Source organism: Chiloscyllium plagiosum, unplaced genomic scaffold (genome assembly GCF_037043375.1).
Source record: "Chiloscyllium plagiosum isolate Xiang-an unplaced genomic scaffold, Cpla_swu_hap1 HiC_scaffold_12, whole genome shotgun sequence".
Taxonomy (NCBI): domain Eukaryota; kingdom Metazoa; phylum Chordata; class Chondrichthyes; order Orectolobiformes; family Hemiscylliidae; genus Chiloscyllium; species Chiloscyllium plagiosum.
In genome coordinates, this window is record NW_028270150.1 from 38,517,713 (window position 1) to 38,535,724 (window position 18,012).

Below are 18,012 nucleotides of genomic sequence, written 5' to 3' on the forward strand. Positions count from 1 at the left end.
CAGTCGAAGGTTGGTTGAGAAGAAAGTGCCAGATCTTCTTAAACCATGAGAATAAGGTTTACTTCCATATGCCAGGAGGCACAGGTAAATAAATTACAATTTTAAGAGATACGTGAGCATGTATCTGATGTTGAGAGAGGAGGAGATGTGTCATTCAGAAGGACTATTGCCAGAAAAAGTGGTTATATGTGGAATCAATGGTGAAATGAGAAGTGATCCATTATGTAAAGTGAGGTTGGAGTGTCCGGTGAAATGTGGATAATGATCACAACTCCCTGACCTTTACTATAGTCATGGAGAGAGAAAGGAGCAGACGGTATGGGAAAGTATTTAATTGGGGAAGGGGGGAATTACAATCCTATTAGGCAGGAACTGTGGAGCATAAATTGGGAACTGATGTTCTCAGGGAAATGCACAACAGAAATGTGGAGGTTGGTTTGGAAGCACTTACTGATGGAGCTGGACAGTTTGTCCTACTGAGGCAAGGAAGGGATGGTAGGGTGAAGGAACCTTGGGTGACAAGGGATGTGGAACATCTAGTCAAGAGGAAGAAGGACGCTTACTTAAGGTTGAGGAAGCAAGGATCAGACAAGGCTCTAGAAGGTTATAAGGTAGCCAGGAAGGAACTGAAGAACGGACGTTGGAGAGTTTGAAGGGGGCATGTGAAAGCCTTGGTGAGAAGGATTAAGGAAAACCCAAGGCATTCTACATTTATGTGAGAAACAAGAGGATGGCTAGAGTGAACAAGAGGATGGCCAGAGTGAGGTTACGGCCGATCAGGATGGCGGAGGAAACTTGTGCCTGGAGTCGTAGGAGGTAGAGGAGGCCTTTATTTTGTTTCATCATTCACTAGTGAGAGGAACTTTGTCATTTGTGAGGACAGAGTGAAAGAGGCTAATATGTTCAAACAGGTTAATGTTAGGAAGGAGGATGTGCTGGAAAGTTTGAAAAACATGAGGATAGATAAATCTTCTGGCCTAGATGGAATATAGCTGAGGTTACTACAGGAAGCGAGGGAAGAGATTGCTGTGCCTTTGATGATGATCTTTTCATCTTCCCTGTCCACTGGAGTAGCACCAGATGACTGGAGAGTGGCAAATGTCATTCCCATGTTCAAGAAAAGGAATAGGGTTAATCCTGGAAATTACACACCAGTCAGTCTTATGTCGGTGGTGGGCAAATTATAGGAGAGGATTCTGAGAGACAGAATTTATGATTACTTGAAAGTCATAGTTTAATTAGAGGTAGTTAGCATGGCTTTGTGAGGGCAGGTCTAGCTTCACAAGCCTTATTGAATTCTTTGAGGATGTGACAAATCACATTGATAAAGTAGAACAGTGGATGTGGTGTACATGGATTTTAGCTAAAAGTCACACAACACCAGGTTATAGTCCAATAGGTTTAAATGGAAGCACTAGCTTTCGGAACATCACAGCCACCTGATGAAGGAGCGTTGCTCCGAAAGCTAGTGTTTCCAATTAAACCTGTTGGACTATACCCTGGTATTGTGTGATTTTTATTTCTGTACACCCCAGTCCAACACTGGCATCTCTAAATCATTGATTTTAGCAAGGCATTGATAAGGTTACTCATTATAGGCTCATTCAGAAAATAAGGAGATTTGGGATACAGGGAAATCTGGCTGTCTGGATACAGAATTGGATGACCCATAGAAGACGGAGGGTGGTAGTAGAATTCAACCTGGAGCTCGGTGACCAGCGGTGTTCCGCAAGGATTGGTCTGGGACCTCTGTTCTTTGTAATGTTTATAAATGACTTGGATGGGGAAGTGGAAGGGTGGGTTAGTAAGTTTGCTGATGACATGAAGTTTGGTGGACTTGTGGATAGTGTGGAGGGCTGTTGTTGGCTGCGGAGAGACATTGACAGGATGCAGAGCTAGGCTGAGAAGTGTCAGATGAAGTTCAATCTGGAAAAGCGTGAAGTGATTCATTTTGGGTCAAATTTGAATGCAGATTACAGGGTTAAAGGCAGGATTCTTGGCAGTGTGGAGGAACAGAGGGATCTTGGGGTCCACATCCATAGGTCCCTCAAAGTTGCCACTGAAGTTGATAGAGTTGTTAAGAAGGTGTATGGTGTGTTGGCTTTCATTAGCAGCGGGATTGAGTTTAAGAACTGCAAGGTTATGCTGCAGCTCTATAAAGCTCTGGTTAGACCTCACTTGGAATATTGTGTTCAGTTCTGGTTGCCTCATTATAGGAAGGATGTGGAAGCTTTAAAGAGGATACAGAAGAGATTTACCAAGGTGCTGCCTAAACTGGAGGGCATGTCTTATGAGGAAAGGTTGAGGGTTTTTCTCATTGGAGCGAAGAAGGAGGAGAGGTGACTTGATAGAGCTATACAAGATGACGAGAGATAGCCAGAGACCTTTTCCTTGAGCAGAAATGGCCATAATTGGCGGAAGGTTTGTGGGGAATATCAGAGATCAGTTCTTTCCACAGAGAGTGTGTATGAAATTCACTGCTAGCAATGATAGTAGAGTCAGATACACTAAGGACATTTAAGCGACTCTTAGATAGGCACATGGATGATAGTACAATGAAAGGTATGTAGGTTAGTTTAATCTTAGAGTAGGATAAAAGGTCTATACTGTACCGAAGGGCCTGTACTGCACTGTTCTACATTCTAAATTCTAAGTGATGGCAAGAGTACAGGATGCACTCTCAGCTTCAAGAATGTAATTTGTCCTGGGTAATTATTTAGTTGGATCACAGGTAGGAGTGGTTGAAAAGCCAGTGGCAAATCAGGCAGCTGAAGCATTACAGAAAGTATATCATGGGACTTTTTTGTGACAAGATTAAAAAAATGGGTCAAAACAAGAGAAGTTAAAGAATAAAGGTAAGGAAGTTGAAGTGGAATTATCAGAGACTATGTTTGATCAAATAATTGAGACAAAACAAGAACAGGTAGAGGACAAAGTGGATATTTTTAGTTCAGAGCAATTTGCTGAATTACAAATGAAAACAATTGTATTGAAAAGCATACACAGTAGAGGAATCTGAGTGCATCCCAGAATGTTGCTATCTTTAAAATGATGTCTTAATGAGGAAATGGAGACCATCACATATTCAGGTAGACAAGAAATGGGCAGAAATAAGTTTTTTTTTACCAGTGGGTTATAGAAAAGAAGTTTTTGCAGCAAGTAGAAAGTAGGAAGGAAAATTCAAGCCAAAATACAAAAACAATTTCACTGACCTGGACTGCATAAGGATGTAGTTGAACATTTCTGGACATTTCATAAGTGTCAGGTAATTGGAAAACCTCATGCAGTGATAAAACCAACATCTTTAATACCCATTCCTGCATTTGAGAAAGCTTTTACAAGAGTTTTAATTGATTGTATAGGACCCTTATCTAAAACCAAAAGTGGGAATGAGTATTTGCTGACAATAATGGATGCGTCCACGGGATTTTGAGAGGCTATTCTATTAGGCAATATCACAGCCAAAAGGATTGTAGAAGGATTACTCTAATTTTCCACTAGACATGGACTACCCACAGAAATACAATCAGATCAAGGGTCAAATTTTACACTGAAATTACTCTGGCAAGTTATAAACATCTTAGGAATAAAACAATTCAAATGCACTGCACACCATCTAGAATCACAGGGGGCATTGGCACACTGGCATCAAAATTCCAAGACCATGTTGAGGGCTTATAGTGAAGCCTATCCAGATGATTAGGATAAAGGAATTCCATTTATACTCTTTGCAATTAGAGATGCACCAAATGAATTGACCAAATTCAATCCATTTGAATTCATTTTTGGGCATGTGATGAGAGGACCACTGAAATTAATTATGGAGAAATTGGTGAGTCACAGTTCAGAGACCACATGTTTGGACCCAGTCAAATTCTAGGCCAAGACTAAATGGAGTAGGTGAGTTAGCTACTACCTACAGCATTTATAAGTAGCACAGTATATGAAGGAACAAGAAACAGACAAGAATTCAAAAATTCCCAAGCTTGCTGGTGAAGATAAAGTGTTAGTGTTACTTTCAGTGACAGGTGAACCTTTAAAAGCAAGATTTAGGGACCTTATCAAATTAAAAGGAGATTAAATGAGGTGAATTATATGATAAGAACACCAGATAGAAAGAAATCTCACAGAGTGTGTCATGTGAATATGCTCAAAAGGTACTTTGATAAGGAGGGAAAGTAAAAGGAGACTGTGTTATTGGTTACAACACAGAGGGAAGAATCAAGTTCAGAGGATTCTGAATTGGACATTCCTCAAATTAAATTAGACAATGTGGAAGTTCTCAAAAATTGGGATAAATTATTGAGTTACCTTCCATAGGAAATGACCTGGAAGAGTTATTACTTCGCAAGGGGAGATAAGTAGGAGTAAGCTGGTAAGTACTAAGCTAATGACACATGGTGCAGATATAGGAAATGGTGTTCCAATTAAGCAGCATCCTTTAGACGTAACACTCTAAAGTTGGCACATGTTCAAAAAGAGATTTAACACATGCTCAAAGGCAACATTATGAAAGTGAATTGCAGTGACTGGAGCTCACCCATTGTAATGGTGGCAAAACCAAATGGTATCCAATTTTGTGTGAACTATCGCAAAGACCATGCAGTCACAAAGTTTGATTCCTATCCTATTCCTAATTTGGAAGACTGTATTGAGAAGGTTATTATATTTTTAAAGCAAATTATATTTCTAAGTTGGACTTACTCAGAGGACACTGGCAGGTAGCTTTATCTGGAAGACCTATGACAATTTAGAATGGACTGTATCAATTCAAAGCTGAAAATGTGTTGCTGGAAAAGCGCAGCAGGTCAGGCAGCATCCAGGGAACAGGAGAATTGACGTTTCGGGCATAAGCCCTTCTTCAGGAATAAGCCCTTCTTCAGGCATAAGCCCTTCCTGAAGAAGGGCTTATGCCCGAAACGTCGATTCTCCTGTTCCCTGGATGCTGCCTGACCTGCTGCGCTTTTCCAGCAACACATTTTCAGCTCTGATCTCCAACATCTGCAGTCCTCACTTTCTCCTGTATCAATTTAAAGTCATGCCATTTGGTCTGAAACGTGCGACAGCCATATTTCAAAGACTAACTAATAACGTCATTTCTGCATTAACCAATTGTGTGGTGTACATTGACAAGCTGGTGATTTTTAGTTACAAATTGAAGAAACACTTGCAACATTTATTGGAGTTGATCAATCGACTTCAGGAGCCAGACTTAGTAATCAACCTCGCTTAAAGTGAATTCGCAAAAGCCCAAGTCACATTCCTGGGCCATGTTATTGGACATGGATAGATGACCCCATGGAATTTGAAAACAAAGATTATTGGAAAATTTCCCAGACCATCAATGAAGACTGGGACTGAATGCATTTTATCGGAGGTTTGTATTGAATTGTAAGTGTGGCTGCTCCACTTATTGACTTATTGAAAAAGTGTATAAAATTTCATAGATTGACAGTGCAGACTGTCAGAAGGCATTTGACAACGTGAAAGCTGTGTTAACAACTGCCCCAGTATTAGCCACACCCAATTACACAAAGCCATTCAAAGTGACAATTGATGCGAGTGATGTCAGAGTCAGTGCTGTACTCTTACAGTAAGACAAGGAGAAAATAGAAAGACATATCGGGTATTTTTGCAGAAAATTGAATACTCATCAACAGAAGTATCCATGATTGAGAAGGAAACCTTGAGTTTGGTGTTAGCATTACAACATTTCAACATTAACATTGCAGTGATGTGTCTGAGACAATTGCACATAATGGTCAGGCACACTTACAGAACATCACGCAGGCACAATGCAATGACTTCTATCCTCTCAAGATCAACCACAACATTGTCTTCAAGCCAACAGACAAAGGAGGAGCCATTGTCATACAGAACGGACCCCTGCAAAGAAGCATATCAACAGCTGAACACCGAGAACAGTCCAGACAATTACTTGCCAATCCGACCAAAGAACACACTCATCAATTCAACAGACTGAATCAAGACCTTAGATCCAAACTTTCAGAGTGTCCTATGCACTCTCACCCTGCGTACTTCTCACATAGGAGACCTCTACTGCTGCTCAAAAATACACAAAGCAAACACACCCAGGCATCCCATCGTATCAGGCAAGGGGACCCTGTGTGAGAACCTCTCTGGCTGTGTTGATGGCATCTGAAATCCATTGTGCAAGAAACCCCCCAGCTTCTGTCGTAACACTGCAGATTTCTTACAGAAACTCAGCACCCACAGACCAGTCAAACTAGGAACATTCCGAATCACATTGGGCAGTTTGGCACTCAACACCAGCATTCCCCATGACAATGGTATTGCTGCAACAGCCTCAGTAATCAAACTGTCAATCTCCAGGTACCGTCCTACAACTCATCCGCTTCATCCTTGACAACCAGTTCTTCATCCAGACACATAGAACAGCTATGTGGACCACATTTTTATCCCAATACACCAACATTTTCAAGCACAAGCTCGAGCAAGACTTCTTTGATGTACAGGACCTCCAACCAATGCTATACTCTAGATACATCGATGACATTTTCTTTCTTTAAATTGAGAGTGAGGAATCACTGAAACAACTACCCAATGACATCAATAAGTTTCATCCCCCCATCAAACTTGCCATGGACTACTCTTCAGAATCGGTTTCATTTGTGGATACACACATCTCCATCAAGGACCTACACATCAGTAACTCAGTGTACAGTAAGCCCATGGATAACCTCACAATGCTTCACTTCTTGAGCTTTCACCTGAAACATGTTAAAGACGTCATCTCCTATGGACAAGCCTTGCACATACACAAGATCTGCACAGATGAGGAGGAACTCGACAGACACCTACAGGTGCTAAAGACTCCCTCATAAGAATGGGATATAATGCTCACCTCATCGATCACCAGTTCTTCATGTTACAATGATAAACTGCAATGACCTCCTCAGAAGACAGACAGGGGACACAACTGATAGACGACCCTTCACAGTCCAATACTTCACTGGAGCAGAGAAACTACACCATGATATTCACAGCCTTAAGCATGTCATTGATGATGACAACATCTCACCAAAGGCAACCCTAAGCCTTCATTTCTCATCTTCACACAACCACTGAACCTCAAACAGACCATCATTCACAGCCAAATGCCCAGCCTTCAGGAGAACACCACACAACCCTGCCGTGGCAACCTCTACAAGACTTGCCAGATCATCGACATGGATACTACCATCACACGTGGGAACACCACCTACTGCGTACATGGCAGATACTCATGTGACTCAGCCAATGTTTACCTCATGCGCTGCAGGAAAGGATGCCCCAAGGCATGGTATATTGGTGAGACTAAGCACATTCTATGGCAATGGATGAATGGACACAACACAAAAATCGCCAGACAAGCATGCTCCCTCTCCCATTTGGGGAATGCTTCAATGGTCAAGGACATTCAGCCTCCGATCTTCAATTAAACGTCCTCTAAGGCAGCCTTTAAGATACACTATAAAGCAGAATTGCTGAGGAGAAACTGATAGCCAGATTCCCTACCCATGAGGGCAGCCTCAGCCATGATCTTGGGTTCATGTTGTGCTACATGTAATTCCACTGTATTGTTCTGTGCTTGGAAAATCTTCCTAATGGTTCTGTTTTGACACCATCACCTTGGTAACTTGTTACAATCTTTCTACATTAATTAGATGCACAGTTTTGGATTACTTGTTACTTTGGTTAGACTCTCGTCATGTGACTGTTATACCTATCATGTTAGTTTCAGCCATTTGGTTTTCCTCTAGCACCATCTTATTTTTGTTTTTTTTTGTAATTATTTCTCTGCCTTAGTTAATCAGATCATGGGTCATACTTTCATTTGCTATTTAGCTGTTGACACTTTACTCGCACCATCTGACACTTTTGATCACCTGCAGAGACTTATTATTCAGCCTGTCATCACTCCACTCACACCATTGGTACTATCTCTTGACACTCTTAACTACGTGGCATTATCTTGCAATTAGATTAGATTACTTACAGTGTGGAAACAGGCCCTTTGGCCCATCAAGTCCACACCGACCCTCCAAAGAGCAACCCACCCAGACCCATTCCCCTACATTTACCCCTTCACCTAACACTACAGGCAATTTAGCATGGCCAATTCACCTAACCTGCACATTTTTGGACTGTGGGAGGAAACCGGACACCCGGAGGAAATGCATGCAGACATGGGGAGAATGTGCAAACTCCACACAGACAGTTGCCCAAGGCGGGAATTGAACCTAGGTCTCTGGCGCTGTGAGGCAGCAGTGCTGAGCACTGTGCTACCGTGCCGCCCAAATTATCTCTCCACATATAAATTTTGTGCTGCTTGCTTCTTTGCACATCACGGAGCAGCGCTCTGAAAGCTTGTGATTTCAAATAAATCTGTTGGACCTGATGTCTTATGACTTTTGACTTTGTCCACCCCAATTCAACACTGGCTTCTCCACATCACAGCCACAAAAACAATGGTTCATTTAAACGTCACCAGATACAAATTCAAGTCATGTACAATTCGGTATATCCCTGTTACCTCATCATCACTAGGTCAAAATCTTAAAACTTCATCCCCAAAAACACAAATGCAATTAGGGATTGCCACTAAATGTTGGACATGACAGAAATGCCGACATCCCATGGATGCATCATCAGCAATTAACACTCTAAGACTTAGTTGTTAATCAATTTTATGGCCACTGCTAACACCATAATTGGGAATGTCTCAACTTTCTCGAAGGATACTCTATGATAACTTGTTATTCAACCTTTTACAGTGAACATGCATCTGAACTTTCTTAAATTAATGAAAACTCCAAATTGATGTACCAGCAGAGGTTGTAAATACAGTTATGTTCCACAAAGTACCTCAGGTTCAATTTTTAAAATAATATTCCACTGTTGGGAAGTTTTCTTCTATTCTTGGTGTCATAATTATAATTTGAGTCAGGAAGAAAGTTGGGAAAACAATTATAAATAAAAGAACATTAATTGACGTACCTTTGGAAATAATGGTTCTCTTCTCCAGTTAAGAGATTTTTCTCATAATCTCCTTTAAAATGGTTGATACGAGCAGAGCAGGGAAGCTTCTTTGGTTTGTAACAGAACCAGGGCTCCCCAGTCCTGGGATCAGTAAAGTTACAGAGTGGCTCAGTTTGAGGCAAATATAGATTACAGACAGTGGTCTCTGAAGCACCCTGATATTTGAAGGTACTTTTTAAATACACTCTTTCTGGCTGTTTCTCACGTAGTCTTTTAAGTGCTTGGATCCCTTCACTGGGATGAACTAATAAAACAGAAATTTCGACTCTCCCCGACCAAGATAAGTTAAAATTAATATAGTAAGTTCCATTTTGGTTGTCAAGAACAGTTCCTGCTGAACCAGCTTTTAAAGCTGGGGTGTGGATCCGAGCTTGGAGATAGTCACCCCCATATCGCTTTGGGTGACCTTCAAAATCATACATCTGCAGCATCACTTGTAACTGATCTCCCACATAGAAAGTCTTTGCAGAATTTAAAATTACAAAGTGACTGTATGCTGGGTTGCTGCTTTTCTGAAAGGGCACAGCAGAGTTGGGTGGTTTTGGCCATTCGATCATTTTCATAAGGAGCATTCCCTCTGACCTTTCTTCAGGGGTGAAGCTGTGAATCTGGTATCCACGTTGTATCAGCCTGTCTGTCCAATGGAGATTCCTTGTCTCCACTTTCTGCATCATGGTGTGATTAAACTTTGGAACTGGATATCTTCTCCATTTGGGCTCAGATCCAATGACCTGAGTTTTATCATACTATGAAAGAAAAAACATTTTTAATGCATATCTTTTCCATTGTCACATCACATATGGTTCCCAGCAAACACCCTCCTTCAGTCAAATAAGAATTTCAGAAATTCAGTCCAGATCACAGGATTCTTTGGAATTGCATCATCATAATTAATGAGTTATGTATTTCAATGAAACAGCAAGCATTAAATAAGTTATATTTCCAGACTGCAGCTCAGATTAGCATGTCCTCGGCACAGTGGGAGGGGTGTTGAAGTGTACGGCACCAGGGCAGTGGGGTTAGTTGATGAGAGCGTCTAGAGATGTTCTCTGAAGAGTAAGCATCCTGTCTCCCCGGTGTAGAGGAGACCACTTCGGGAGCAATGGATACAGTACATGACATGTCTGGAAGTGCAGGTAAAACTCTGATGAATGTGGAAGGATCCTTTGGGACCTTGGACAGAAGTGAGGGGGGAGGTGTGAGCGCAGGTTTTGTAATTACTGTAGTGGCAGGGGAAGATGCCGGGAGGGGAGAGTGGGTGGTGGGGGGCATGGACCTGACAAGGGAGTCATGGATGGAGCGGTCTTTGGGGAAAGCGGATAGAGGTGGGGAGGGAAATATATGTCTGTTGGTGGGATCCATTAGTGTGTGGTGAAAATGGAAGAGGATGATACGGTATATATGGATGTTAGTTGATTGGAAGGTGAGGACTGGGGCAGTTCTGTCCTTGTTGCAGTTGGAAGGGTGGGGCTCAAGGGTGGAGGTGCGGGAGGGCATCATTGACCATGTGGGAGTGGAAATTGTGGTCTTCAAAGAAGCAGGCTATCTGGTGTGTTCTGTGGGAGGTTCCCAGTTTAATTCCTTGTCTGTGTAGAGTTAGGCTCAGCATTACTGAGATTGTGAGAGGAAAATATGGAAACGGTTTCAATTCCCAATCCTTGAACACTGTCCAATGACTCACATTTGAAGAGCACATGAGGTTGAGATGAGGAACAGAACTGGGCTTCATTACAGTACTCTCCTTCAGGTCAGGTAACGTGTAAGTAAACTTGATCTAAGTAGCTGAAAATGTGTTGCTGGAAAAGCACAGCAGGTCAGGCAGCATCCAAGGAGCAGGAGAATCGATGTTTCGGGCATAAGCCCTTCTTCAGGTTTAATTGGAAGCACACTAGCTTTCGGAGTGATTGTGTCACAATCACCTGATGAAGGACCGTCGCTCCGAAAGCTAGTGTGCTTCCAATTAAACCTGTTGGACTATAACCTGGTGTTGTGTGATTTTTAACTTTGTACACCCCAGTCCAACACTGGCATCTCCAAATCTTATCAATGTGAAGTATTTTCAGTCAGCCATGTTTAATAAGCACCAAGAACTTTGCCACTAGTGAAATAATAACAGCTTGAACTTGCTGAAACTAAAGAACAGACTGGAGGACTGGTGATTTGTGAAGTTTAATCTCTTGGCACAGCGTTACTTCTTTGATTCAAAGTACCTCTGTCTTTCTGATTGCATTGTTTCTAAAAGAGGAGAAAGCCAGAAGAAACACCTAAATTTTATTCGCATTATGTTAAAATTCTGTGGTGTGTAATTCTCTGTCTGAATCCCCAAATCCTGTCCCCACCTCCAAGATACAATGAGAAATATGGTGCAAATCTCAGAGCAGTTCTCCAGAACAAAGCAGCCTATTCAACCAGAAACCCATCCAGCATCTTCAATAATCACTCCCTCCAACTCTGGCACATCTGACTGCTATGTGTACATCTGCACGATGTACTGCACCAATTCACCAAGACCTATTCAACTCTTCCCTCCAAAGCCCCAACTGCAACCACCTTGAATTAAACTGGTTGCATGGGAACACTACTCTCTCCAGGTTCTCCAGAATGTCACACACTATCCTGAACGCACTGAGATGCTCCACCAGACATGCTACCTAAGGTACATCTACACCAAATGGACTGCAGCAGCTAACCGAAGAAAGTAGATTATCACTGCTTTTTTGATGGAATAAGAGTGTGATGGAATACTGCCAACTTGCCTGGATGAGTGCAGATCCAATAACACTTAAGAAACTTGATACCATCCAGGACAAAGCAGCCTGCTAGATTGACACTTCATCCACAAGCATTGACTCCCACTACCACCGATGCTCAGTAGCAGCAGTGTGAACTATCTGCAAGTTGCAATGGTAGAATTCATCGCAGATCCTCAGAATACACCTTCCAAACCCACGATCACTTCCAACTAGAAGGATAAGGGCAGCAGAGATATGGGAACTCTACCAGCTTCAAGTTCCCCTCCAACCAACCTGGCTTGGAAATATATCACCGTTCCTTCAATCTCACTGGGTCAACATTTTGGAATTCCCTCCTTTATAGTATTGTGGGTCAACCCACAGCAGGTGGACTGCAGCAATTTAAGAAGACAACTCACCACCACCTTCTCAAGGGCAAGTAGGGACAGGAAATAAATGCTAGCCAGCCAGTGACACTCAATCCCACAAATGAATAATTTTTAAAAAATAACATTGGCTTTATCATCGACAAGCGTATCCCATGAATGAATGATAGGGTTTGATCACTTGCTTTTTAATTGTAGCATGAAAGATCACCAGGGACAATGAATTGAAACAGACTCTTCTTATTGATAATTTCTCACTCAGTAGGGGGACACCAATTCTGTTCAGAGTCCAATTGACCATGAGCCACCTAAGCTGTTATATCTCCCTGTAGCAAGTACTGAGAAGCAGAGGAGAGGGATAATAACAAGATATCCTCACCAGATGAATTTGGAGCACCGACAAGCAAGTGACCAAAGAGAGTGTGGCCAAAGATCTGGTACATTCTCACAATGCAGCAAGAATATGTGACCCAACCTGGGAAATTTCCTTAACTCTATATTAAAGAGAAAACAAATAAACAATCACATTGGCAACTGAAGCATGTGATCCATGGGAAACAAACCATCCCATTTTTAAACAATCCTGTTTTGAACCTTGGCAAAAATGATTAGTTTACTCAAAAGTAGCTCATAACACCATTCCACATACCTTTATATGATATAAATTCAGAGTTAAAATCAGCATCACAGCCATCACCAGTAGCAATATAAAACAGGAATGACGTATGGAAATGTGGCGAACGTTTTTTTTCATGACTTGTTCATCCATACTGGAAGATCACTGTGCATTAATATACAATCAGCCTGTTCTGCATAGGGAAATCTGCAGCAAAAGAATTAAATAAATTGAATATCACATAATGAATGGGACATAGTAGTTTTCACTGAGAATCCTGAGTGAATATGATTTCACTTACTACCCTGGAAAATAAAACTGGAGGTTTGAAATAAAAAAAGACATCAGAAAGGAGGCAGGTTTAAGCCAAATAATTAGAGAGCAGCCAATCTTTCTTCAGCTCTCTCCAAATTATTAACCTATAATCACTGAGAAACACAACTCACAGGGCCAATAAACACTGATTGGAGGGTAGCAATTGGAGCAATTAAATGGATGTGATCGTCAGGGGGAATGAGGAGAGCTTCTGAGGCACAGGAGCAGGGATGTTGGAGCACTGTCGCCTGATCAATGAGGGGGTGATGGAGGTGTTTCTAGACGAGGGCAGGGCAGGTTTGAAGAGCTCAGGTTCCAATTCTTTATACAGTCATATAGCACAGAAACAGACTCTTCGATCCAACTCGTCCATGCCAACCAGATATTCTGAACTGATCTTATGCCATTTGCCAGCATTTGGTCCATATCCCTCTAAACGATTCCTATTCATATATCCATCCAGATGTCTTTTAAATGCTGTAATTGTACCAGCCTCCACCACTTCCTCTGGCAGCTCATTCCACACACGTAACACCCTCTGCATGAAAAAGTTACCCCTCCAGGCCTTTTTAAATCTTTCCCCTCTCAGCTTAAACCTATGCCCTCTAGTTTTGGATTCTCCTATCCTGGAAAAAAGACCTTGGCTATTCACACTATCCATGCCCCTAATGATTTTATAAACCTCTCTAAGGTTACCCCTCAGTTTCTGACACTCCAGAGAAAAAGCCTTGGCCTATTCAGCCTCTCTCTAAAGCTCAAACTAGCAACATCCTTGTGAATCTTTTCTGAACCCTTTCAGGTTTAACAACATCTTTCTTATAGCAGGGAGACCGGACTTGCATGCCATATTCAAAAAATGGCCGAATCAATGTTCTGTATAGCACAAACATGACATCCCAATTCCTATTGTTAGAAACAAACTCAATAAAATTAGCTGAGACCACCAAAAGCTGGAAACAAGGCAATTTATTTACGAACTTGCAAGTAAGGGCATCAAATGCATTAAGCAAATGAGTCCTGAGCATTGGAACATGTACATAGTTATATCCCTGGTGCTGCATGAGATAACCTCTCCCACCCCCTTATCCTACCTAACAGCTTAACGGCCGCTACGTGACTTCTTGGAAGGATGTTGTGAAACTTGAATGGATTCAGAAAAGATTTACAAGGATGTTGCCAAGGTTGGAGGATTTGAGCTATAGGGAGAGGCTGTTTTCCCTGGAGCGTCAGAGGCTGAGGGGTGATCTTATAGAGATTTCTAAAATCATGAGGGGCATGGATAGGATAAATAGACAAAGTCTCTTCCGTGGGGTGGGGGAATCCAAAACTAGAGGGCATAGGTTTAGGGTGAGAGGGGAAAGATATAAAAGAGACACATGGGGCAACGTTTTCACGCTGAAGGCGGTACATGTATGGAATGAGCTGCCAGAGGAAGTGGTGGAGACTGGTACAATTGCTATATTTAAGAGGCATTTGGATGGGTATATGAATAGGAAGGGTTTGGAGGGATATGGGTCGGCTGCTGGTAGATGGGACGAAATTGGGTTTGGATATCTGGTCGGCATGGACAGGTTGGACCGAAGGGTCTGTTTCCACGCTGTACATCTCTATGACTCTAAAAGACTCAATGGCCTGTCATTTCCCAGATTATCCCTGTTGCCATTCTTCAACAAAGGAATAACATTGGTTATTTTCTAGTCCCTGGGACTGCTCCTACGATTTAACAGTATGCAAAGATTTCATGCAGTTAACTTTGGAATTTCCAAATGCATAACTATGAAAGGATGTTTATTTCTTTGCATCACTTTTTGCTTCCAGTCTTTCTTCTTTATTATGTTGGCATTCTTCAGCCTACTCTCTAAAACTAGGGCCTCTTCCATTCACAAATTTTCTATTTCTCCGATTTCCTTGTGGACTCCAACATATTCCAATGTCATAGCCTATTGGAGAACTACCAGAACTGCTGTTTCACTAATCATCAACACAGATGTTCATCTAAATAGATTTCTTCCTAAAAATTAGCAGCAATGTACTTCTGAACTCTTTGAGGATCATAATTTCTTTACATCCTCAATTTTTCTCTCGCTTAAGGGATCTAAACCACTGATCATGCAGAATTTCTTTCTTCATGGAAATTTATGCATGGCTGATGTGTTTTTTTTTCTTGCAGAACTAAATTTCAATTGAGAAAATTCAGATACAAGCTCATGATCATTGAATATTGCCTGTCTGGCAGTTTATTACTCTGCAGATGGTACTTCTGACGAGCTGGCACATAGAGCCAGACTGTCAAATTAGTCAAAACACTGTCACATTAAGGTCCAAACCTCTTTTGGCCACCTCATCCATCCTCAAGTGAGGTAAAAATACTTTTGCACTCTTTTCTCATTAAAATTAGGCTTTAAGGATAGATTCTGAGTTAATCCAATTCCACATTGGAATCAGATTCAATGTCCAAGCTGCTATGTTTCTCCTCCCTCTTTGTTCTAAGCTTTTCCTTTATCAGCTCATATTCTCTAATTTCTTTATCTGTTTGGAGTTTAAGTTCTTTCTTTAATTCCATTGCCCTTTGCTTCTCTGTTTCCTCCCTTTCTGTTACCCTCCATTTTTCGTTTCCATCTCTTATTCTCGGCTTCTCATTTCTCTGAAACTCTTAATCCAGTTTATAATTTCTGTTTGTTAGCTAATTCTAGCTGTGACTCTCGAGTTCAGGTTTCCCTTTGTCCAATTCGAATTGTTGTATGAAACATTTGATCCTTTCAAGACGCTGCTTTTCCTTCTACCTTCAATTTATTTGCGAAATGCCTTCTTTTTTAAATTAATTCACTCATAGGATGGTGTGTCACTGGCTCAGCCAGTATTTATTACCCATCCCAAGTTGCCACTGAGAAGGTGGTGGTGAGCTGCTTTCTTGAACCATTACAGTCCATGCGCTATTGGTAGATGTACAATGTTATTTGGGAGTGAATTCTAACATTTTGATCCAATCACACTGAAGGAATAGTTATATATTTCCAACTTAGGATGGTAAGTGGCTTGGAGGGGCACTTGTAAGTGAATGTGTTTCCATGTATTGGCTGTCTTTATCCATGGTAGTCATTATGGGTTTGGAAATTGAGCTTTAGTCAAAGTTTTTAAATAACCTACTGTTATATCATTGCCTTGCAGAAAAGTCTTAGCATTATTCAAAGCCATCTTCAAATTTCCATGCAATAAACATCACCACAATGCATCTGCTTTAGTCACAGCACCACTCTGTAACCACGACATTCAAATCTTTCTTAAATCTAGTCGATTTAAAAATCCCAGGAATTGCCCCAAATTGTTATGATCCCACTTGATGTCATTACTGAAAGACTCAGATCCCAGACTGAAATTGTAGATCATAATTTGTCTTGTTTGGTTTTAACGAGATGGTCCTTCACTTAAATATAAGGACACAATGCTGCAGGTTAGTTTTAACAATCAAACAAAGGGATATTAAGCCCAAAAAGAATAAATCAATCTATCTACATATAGCACAAACTTAATGTTTTGAAACAAATGATAAAATACAACCAAGCCCTCCCTCGCACAGTACCCAGAAGGACCTCTTATACTGTACTTACATCAGAGAAAGAATTGCTTTCTGTAAAGCCTTGATAAACTTAATTTAACTGTGGTTTCAGCTCTCAGTCTGGAAAATCTGAGAACCTCTTCCTGGAACTTTTATAAACCTTGCTTTGAACATTCTCAGTTTCAAATAACCTCTTCAGGTTTTATCCAAACAGCTCTGGAAGTTCCTACCTCAAAGGTAATCTAATTTCTGACTTCTCCCTTTCTCAGGAGCACTGCTTTACACATCCAACTTGAACCAAGTCATCTGTGGAACTGAAGGTTTTTTTTTTAATGTTTCTTTTAACCAACTTTTTAGTTCCTTAATTACAAATAGAACAAGGTCTAGAAGTTTCAAACTAAGAACTTATTGCACAATGATTTGCCTTGACCTGTCATAAAACTCTCCTATTGCGAACAAAAGCCCTTTTTAGTCCAGGAAGCTATTTGTCTGCCAAGTTGTTTGAAAACAATCAGCATCAGTACAGAAAAACTTACACGTTAGTTATTAATCCCTCCAGACACACAGAAAAATTCATGTCACTGCTTCAAAAATCTAAGTTTAAAAGAAATGATATTGGAATTTATATAAATATCCCACTTACATCACACGTCAGGTATGTATCTCCGATATGTTCAACGTTGCACAGACAGCTGCTCTTGCCGTATTCTGAGATCCACAGTCAGAGCCGTGCGGTGTCATATTCACAATCTCAATCTCTCTCTCCAATATCACCATGGAGCTCAGGGCCGCACCACTCCACAGTTCCACTTCAACCTCCGGCTTATTCGCCATGCTAACAAGAAACATTTTAATTTCCTTTCAGGCATCAAGGCCCACAAGATGCAATAACTCAGAGATACCCGTGGCCCTCTGGAACCTTCCTCTCCTCCCCTTCCCTCTGACTCCATCCTCTTCCCCAACCCCACCTCCTGTCGTGAATTCACCATCCCTCCTAACCTTCTGCTCTCCAATGCTAAATGTTCTGTACCCACAAAAGGTCTCAGTTTTATCCCTCCGCATCCCCACCTTAATGAATTTTGGGCACGACATGACATTGAACTCTTCTTTTGTCACCTTCACCTCTGTGCCCATTTCTTTGGTCCTCTCCTTATCCCACAGACCCCTTCACCCAGCTCCAACACCCTTCCTCCACCTGGACCCTTCCCTCTGGCCTTTTGTCTGCACTCAATTTGCTCATTGAGAACTGTCAATGTGAGACTGGTCACTTCAATTTCTCTGCACTCCCTCCCCCACCCCCCCCCCTCCCCCATCCAATCCAATCTATCTCCTTACAAACAGGTT

At 41.5% G+C, this 18,012-nt stretch overlaps 1 protein-coding gene across 2 annotated transcripts in view; it reads right to left on the minus strand.

Moving 5' to 3' along the window:
- Positions 1–16,844, minus strand: part of LOC122555520 (NXPE family member 3-like) — a 68,120-nt gene extending 51,276 nt beyond the window's left edge. For both annotated transcript variants that reach the window (XM_087992691.1, XM_043701543.2), the window contains exons 1-3: positions 16,721–16,844; positions 12,831–13,004; positions 9,022–9,809 (exon numbers count right to left, since the gene is read on the minus strand). In XM_087992691.1, coding sequence (XP_087848817.1) covers positions 9,022–9,809; positions 12,831–12,950 — 908 coding nt within the window. In that variant the 5' untranslated portion in view covers positions 12,951–13,004; positions 16,721–16,844. The remainder of the gene's footprint in view (positions 1–9,021; positions 9,810–12,830; positions 13,005–16,720) is intronic.
- Between the last annotated feature and the right edge of the window lie 1,168 nt (positions 16,845–18,012).